The sequence below is a fragment of the Telopea speciosissima genome, chromosome 9 (assembly GCF_018873765.1).
Source record: "Telopea speciosissima isolate NSW1024214 ecotype Mountain lineage chromosome 9, Tspe_v1, whole genome shotgun sequence".
NCBI classification, from domain to species: domain Eukaryota; kingdom Viridiplantae; phylum Streptophyta; class Magnoliopsida; order Proteales; family Proteaceae; genus Telopea; species Telopea speciosissima.
Genome location: NC_057924.1, coordinates 7905786 through 7913471, shown reverse-complemented (window position 1 = coordinate 7913471; position 7686 = coordinate 7905786). Strand labels below are relative to the sequence as shown.

Sequence of the window (7686 nt, the reverse complement as noted above, 5' to 3'; positions counted from 1 at the left end):
GATTTAATGTGGCTAGTCATGGCTTGGATTCCTTCACCTTATAAGCCAACTTTTAGGGGAGAGTTCTCGTTTGGTTCGTATCAAGCTCTTATGCAGCTTTATCAGTTTTTCCAATACTCCTAATGACCTTAAAAATTCATTACCAAAAAAAAAAAAAAAAAAAAAAAAAAGACCTTAAAAATACAAATCACAATTTTCTTCTCCACGGATCAACTCAATGTTCATAAGGAAAAGCAAAAAGGTAATGGATGACTGTGATGAAGCAATGATGAAGAACCACCTTGCTAAGATGAAGGCATGTATAAGATAAAGCTCTCCAAAGAAGCAAAATGGAAAGTATCACTTTGCATAAAGAATTCAACTCCGCGTATGACCAGTTTCCATTTAACGATTGATTTACAGCCCTTCTACTTGACAAACAAACAACAAAAAAGTCATTCCTCCAGGGTTACAAGCAATTGCTTCTTCTCACCTCTGATTATGTCCCCATTAATAAAACCTTTCATCTCAGTGAAAACTACACTACCAACTTACAAGGGGTAGCTTACAAATCAAACAGTAAACGGCCTATGAGGAGGTTCCTACTCTAAATTGACATTCAAAGCATCTCCTTTTCCAGCAAAGAAGGTTCCCCTATGCTCAATTAACACGTGTGCTACGATCTCATTTTACAAGACTGATTTTCGAGCTGAGCATCAGATCAGGTAATGCTATGTCAACCTAAAAGGAGAAACATAATCAGTATTATTATGGAGAGTCAAGGTGAAAAAGAGGAAAGAAGAAGGAAAAAAAATACAATACATTACAGAAATCCATGAAACAAAAACAACTGTTGATCAGCAATGCAAATTAGAAATACAGCTACTTTCATTTGAGAAACTTGAATGATAAATAGAAACCAGAAAGAAACCATGACCACAGTAGTAGCCCATCCAGAGCATGAGTCAGTTGAGCATGTTGCAATGCTGGAGAGGATAAACCTTATAAAGAGATTCTTTAATATTTATGACATCTAAAGACTACTTCTGCCAAAGACCCTATTACACCTGACGTACCTATTATTATATATTAAACTTCAAAAAAATTGTAATCCAATGAAACAGGAAAAGAATAGATCCTCAGATGGGTAAATTTCATTGGTCACCATAACCACCAATGGAAGATCCTAAATGTCATAATAAACAAAGCATCTCCATGTTCTCAACTTTTATTTCTTGGATATAAATTCAATTATGTGTGAGATGTGCTATACAGCTAGACAAACATGTTAGATATTACTAACTAATCCACATTCTTCACAACCAGCAATAGATTGGGCTTTATGTGGTCTGGACTCCTGCCTCTCCTTTTGGAAACATGGCCAAGTTGTTTTCTGTTCCCCCCCCCCCCCTCCTCTTTTTTTTTTGGGAGGGGGGGGGGGGGTTTTGTGAGGTGCTTAGGGGTTATTTCTGCAACTATTTCCATGGGGACGTTGGAGGAGAGGAACAAAAGTCCTTTCTCATACAGTACCCATCCTACCAACTGCATTTCTGACTCGATTACCATTTGGGTGGCTCACTTGGTTACCACTGTTTCAGCCTTCAGATGGTTTAGTGTGGGGAGACAACTAGTCTTCAGGTATATCATTCCAATCCCTTGCGGTAGCTGTTAGCAGTGTTGTCAAGGCGGCAAGGCAGCCCAAGACGGTGGAGGGGTGCCTAAGCACTTAGGCGACAAGGCTCCCGCCTAGGCGACCAAGTGTTATTTTTTATTTCCCCTCTTTTCTAACATTATTTAGTATGCTACAATATATACCTTATATCATCAAAAATCAACACTAAGCCACATCAAATCGTCAAAAATCAACAAAGAACTAGAAGACAACAGAACTGAAGAAGCAAGCTGAACATACATTTGATTTATACTGTTCTTGGAATTGGTCATTGTCCTGGTATACCTAGTCTCGCATTTGTTGGTTTATACTGTTAATGTAGAAGGGGTTCAGTTAAGAACCACTCTACAGTAGAATCGTTAATAGTTACAGCAGATCATCAATAATAAAAGCAAATCAGAATTTAGAAAGATAACACCAAAAATAAAAGGTAACACATACTAGGCAAACCAGCAGTGAGAATGGGCTCTAAGACTAATCGAGTGGAGTAGGCAATGAAGAGAATCTTTGTCGAACATTTCAGGCAATTCCAATGGCTAACTTGTGAGATATGAACAAGATCCCAAAATAGAAGGTTAGGGCAGATCTCCCAAACCAGAGGAATTTAGAACACCAAACTTGGGATCGAGTGTATCCCTTGGTTGTGCTATTCTGCTCCAAACCTCTGCTGAATATGAGTCTCGGTTGTACAGATATTAGCAATTGAAGTTTGCTGGAAATTCTGGGCAGAATTAGAATCACAGGAGTCTCTGGCCTTCCTCGTGTTGAAACAATACCATCAGAACTTTAACTCAATAGATGGATTGAATCAAGTCTTCAAGAGGATCTCTAGCAGTTGGAAACAATCGCAGGCACAACAACACAGTTGGGAATCGATTGGGATAAAGAAGAGAAGATAGGAGAAGAAAAGAACAGGGGATAAGGAGATTCGGCTCTCTCAGCCCTAGGGGTTTTGGCTCTCACCAGCCAGGCCTCTCAGCCCTTCATCCACACAATAGGACAATAGAACTTTGCACAAAAAGCATATTTTCATTCATCATAATCGTTCATTGGGGGGGCCTCTAAGGGCATTACATATTTATGGGCAGCTATGCTTGCCTTACAAGTAAGAGAAAATTAGAAAATTGCAAGAAAAAGAAACAAACTAAAAATAGAAACTTCTAAATAAAAGCTAAGGCTACTTTCTAAATCTGGAATTAAAAACTAAAGAGCTAAGGTTGCTTAATTGAGAACCACAAAATATCTAAGAGAATAATTCTAAAAATTGAAACTAACTAAACTCCTAATTCCCCCACACATAGACAAAATTGAGTCTTCTAATAAAGTCTTCACATGATCTGGTCTTGGGCCCCACAAGATCTTCTAAGTAACATTCACACCAAACCAAAATAAGGGGCTGTGACGCTGTTCACATGAACAGTGTTTTGGCCTCTTTTTCTTTATTGGGTTGTCATAAAATGATTATTTCTGTTTTCCCAAAAGTACCCCTCCCTTCTTCTTTATTTCTAGTTTGTCCTTATTTTACTTTTGACTTTAAGATCCCCCCCTCAAACATGTAAGGCTACTTCCACCCACGTACAGTGCATAATTTGTTCCTCCACTTGTTGGTTTGAACTTCATTAAATTACGGAATTGCCATCCACTCATTATTAGAGTAGGGTAGTATCTGGGTGGGCCCATAGTGAACCCAAACAGGATTTTCAAACCCTGGGATCATATCACCTTGTGCTCTCATATTGTGCATCTACCTCTCAGATTCAACACTGTTGGAAGTTGAAACCCGCTGGTATTGGTGGAGTCTTTAGAGACCATGATGGGATCATCTTATTGATCTTTTCTGGGCCTAATGGTGAGCAGATTCAATCACCGCTGAAGTAAAGCAATCATTACAGGTCTAGAGATTGCACTAACTAGTCAACTATGTTTATAGAAGGGGACTCCTGGTGATTAGATGGATGCACACCAGACGAGGAGGTCCCTGGCACTATCTTTCTCTCATTAGAAAGTAGTGAAATTTATACTCTCATGGGGCTTCTACTTCTCTTGAAGGTTGAGATCTGCTAATTCAATACCAAAGGGTATTAACAGAGATATGTGGTATGTGTGTTATTCACTCATCACTTAGTGGGGTGTGTACACTCCTGCTTGTTATTGGTGTCGGTGTTGTATATTATATTTGCCCTGTTTTCCTTTTCTGGTTGCAATAAAGTTTCTGTTATCTACTAAAAACAAAAAACAACAACAAAAAATTTCTTGATTTTATGAAGCTACCTTACCATTTGTATGTTGAACTCCCACAACAAATTTTTACAGCTAGCGAATCGCAGCTTCTCGTTTGAAAGGAAAAACTTTCCGAGTATGCAGCAGCTGAAGACATGCTATGAATGCATGGATATTAATTCCCCATCTATACATTGTCTAATGCCAATATCCATCACTTTGTCAAAAGAAGAAGGTAAGATATCACAGCAATATCGTCTTGGGGCCTGCAACTGATTCCACAAAAAAATAATGTTAGATAAAGAAAAGTATATAAGAATTAGCAAAAAACAGAAAATAAGAAATGCTTTTTGGGATTTCAGAACAAATAACTGATCAAACTTTGTACTCCCTCATGTCAAGCTCTAGTTTCCATGAGCAGAGAAGTAAAATGTTATATAAATGGGAAAGAAGTTCATAACAATTTATTTTTTAAAAAGGGTGTACCCAGTGCACAAGGCTCCCGCCACTGCGGGGCCTGGGGAGGGTCATAATGTATGCTGCCTTACCCCTGTTATGTAGAGAGGCTGTTTCCAGAGACTCAAACCCATGACCACTTGGTCACAATGGAGCAACCTAACCGTTGCACCAGGGTCCACCCTATTTTTTGATAGATAAAAATGCATAACAATTAACAAATAAAGTAAGAAATGATCTTGGGATTTTCAGAATGAAGTTTTATATGGACATTGTATGGTATACCTCTCCAATATCAGGATCCAGCCTCTGCGATTGTACCCTGATCTGTTGCAAATATTTTGATGCACCCATTTCCATGCAATTTTCAAAAACATGTCTCCTGTAGTTGCTCTGAATCCCATTACTACCAGAGAGCACACTTTCAAAGAAGAAAATAGAAGGCCGTTTACATGGATCTCTGGCAAAATCCCTCATATTAAACATAAAGTGACTTGAATTTATATTCCGACCTCTCTGCCATGGCATAAATGTCCTCTGCAATGAAATGAGGTCCGGGAGATAGTGGTTTCCTTCAAACACTTGAACAGTATAACCCCAGGAAACCGAGACAGTCCGGGAATTTGAACGGTCATAGCAGACTGTTTGCTGCAAAATCCGGGTAGGATCAACTTCCACAGCTTTGAAAAGGTGCTCTAAAGCCTGCATCTGGCTCAAATTAGGGAAGATAGGTTTTATAGCATCCAAATGATGCAGAGATAGCAAAGGTGTCAATGGGTGAGCAGAAAGGAATCCAAACAGGTCTCCCCGAATATCAATCTGAGGAAGAAAAAAAAAGGTTAAGCTTTACCTACTAATTGCTCAAATAGAAAAGTTAGAAACCAACGAAATGACTCAGCCAACATGCAAAGAAAACACAACAAGAATAGTGCAATGTTTTGCTAGCAAACATAGAAATAAACGGCATTGATTGGAAATGAGAAGCTTCATTTCAAATCCCACCGAACAAATCAACCAATCAATCAAGCACAGTGCAACATGTCCATATAGGTTAGAGTGTGTTTGATTAAGCTGAACTTCGAAAGAACAGGACAATAGATTTTGACACAGAACACACACAACTGTTATAACCAATGGGATATAAGGGAGGCAATCCAAATACATTTAGGGTATGGTGTACTTCTGATAGCCCATACAGAGGAGTTAGTTCTCATAATCCTGAACTATCTATGTACCTGTAGTAGTGATTTCTATTTTGAGATGGTAGTATCTAACAGTCAGACACTTGGAAGGAGAAGGCCTCACAGAAAATCAGATAAAACAGTAAAAAAAATGTATCTTCATACACAGAGAAATAATAAACAAACTATGTTTTCATGCTAAGGAGGGCCGGCCTAAGTGCAACGGTAAGGTTGCTCCATAGGGTTTGGGTTTGGAAACAGCCTCACTGTTAAAACAGGGTTAAGGCAGCGTACATTATGACCCTCCCAGACCCTGCAGCGGCTTTTGCTTCGTGCACTGGGTATGCCCTTGTTATGTTTTCATGCTAAGCCATTTATCGATCATATCAGTGAAATTGTTTTCCCTCCCATTAATATCTGGTTTTCTTTTCTTTTTTTTTTCCGAAGTTTCCTTGTATTTGTAGTTAGGAATGATGTCGAGAACCAAACTTTTCATTTGGGAAAAAAAATAAACATATAACTTAGATGAAAATGTAGGGTTAGTAATGGACACAATTTGGAGTAAGGGGGGAGTAAGGTTGATCAAAAATTTAGTTAAAGGTAGGACTGAAAGTCGAATGATCAGAATCCAAATTCAGTATGATCTATAAGTGATACATATATTAAAATCAGCATCTTCGGTTAGAACTCAGAAGGTTGAGATTGTGAAAGGGTCCTAATCAATTGATGCTCCAAAATTGTGTGATATCTACGCTACTCAATTGATGCTCTAAAAACTTGTGGTACCCACGCTCCAACTGAGCATCAGATTTAACTCCAGAAACAATATGTTCCCAACTTATTAAGCCTAGTCATCATCGTTTCTTTAAAATCAAGTAATATTTTTCCGTCATAGGGAAAAACAAAAAAGCACAAATCACAAAAGTCTACCTGATGAAAGCCAGGTTCATGAGTTAAACCTACGCCAAGCTCCACCAAGCAAGAGAAAACCCTAGCATCACTCCCATACAGATGCGAGTACCTCATCAGACACGAATCCAAAACCCTCACCAAAACCCTAGCGAGCGGATAGCTAATCGCAAAACCTCCACCACCAAATGCCATATCAAACGAATTCTTGAAATTCTGCTCGAAGATCTCCGAATTGCTCCCAACATAAAACCACCGATTATGATCGTACTTAGACAACGTCTTCACCAAATTATCAGCAAAGAAAACCGTGTCGTCGTCCCCGAACACGAACCACCGTACATCCGACAGGTTTTGGTTAACGATCTCAGACACGATACGTGCCACGCGGATCGCCGACCGAAGGCCACTTTTGAAAGTGTAGGGAAAGCGAGAAGTGTCCCCAGAGACAAGCAAAGGAGGAAGTGAATCAGAATCCGAATCCGAGCTCGCATTATCAGCTTTGTGCGGGATACGGTCGAGGAATACGTAACCACGCATACCTTGAGGTTTCCACCAGAGGCGAACGTACTGTTGACGCTTCAACCATGATTTCGAGGAGGCAGCGATGCCGAACACGAGGTGGTTGATCGAAGTTGGGGAATGAGATGACGATGAATGCTGTGGAGCGTCCTGTATGAGAACTGGCGTACAAATACGGTTACGATAATCGACGAGAAAGTAGAGGAGACAGAGAGAGGAGAGGAGTAAGAGGAAGGTTTTGAGGCGAGGTGAGGTTAGGGTTAGGAATTTGGTTTTGCAGGGGAAATTGAGGTATGTCGGCATTTTTCGCTCACCTTTCCGGCAAGGAGAGAGTGGCCGGCGGTGACTACTGCGTGTAAATGAAGTGGGAGAAGAACTGATTCCTCGCATAAGGTAATTTTGATGAAAATGGAAGACATATTAATGCTATATTTTGTATTCCAAGTTTATCAGAAGAAATAAATATATTCTTTATTCCAACATCGTCTTTGGAACGGACCGTGCGGTCGGACCTCTAACAAACCATGATAGGGTCCGGCTTCCTTATTGGAGGTCGGACCAGGAGAATCGTTCAGGTTAGAGATACACGTTACCCGTATACTTTAACAATGCCCTCTGTCGGTGATCAACCACTTCTGTGAATTGCAAGGCCTTGTTGGCCCGAGACCGCTCTAACTTGTCTTGAGCTTGAACAAGTCTTGGGTTGAGATACTCTGGCCTGAGGGTAAGTCAAGACTAGGAATTTCT

The 7686-nt window shown here is 39.9% G+C and overlaps 1 protein-coding gene across 1 annotated transcript; it reads right to left on the bottom strand.

The window, feature by feature from the left end:
- Positions 1-564: 564 nt before the first annotated feature.
- LOC122638582 lies at positions 565-7242 on the bottom strand. The gene is made up of 4 exons (XM_043831448.1): positions 6439-7242; positions 4613-5146; positions 3928-4143; positions 565-720 (listed from the first exon to the last, which is right to left on the bottom strand). The coding sequence occupies exons 1-3, from the start codon at positions 7240-7242 to the stop codon at positions 4030-4032; spliced, it is 1452 nt and encodes a 483-aa protein (XP_043687383.1). The 3' UTR covers positions 565-720; positions 3928-4029.
- Positions 7243-7686: the final 444 nt, after the last annotated feature.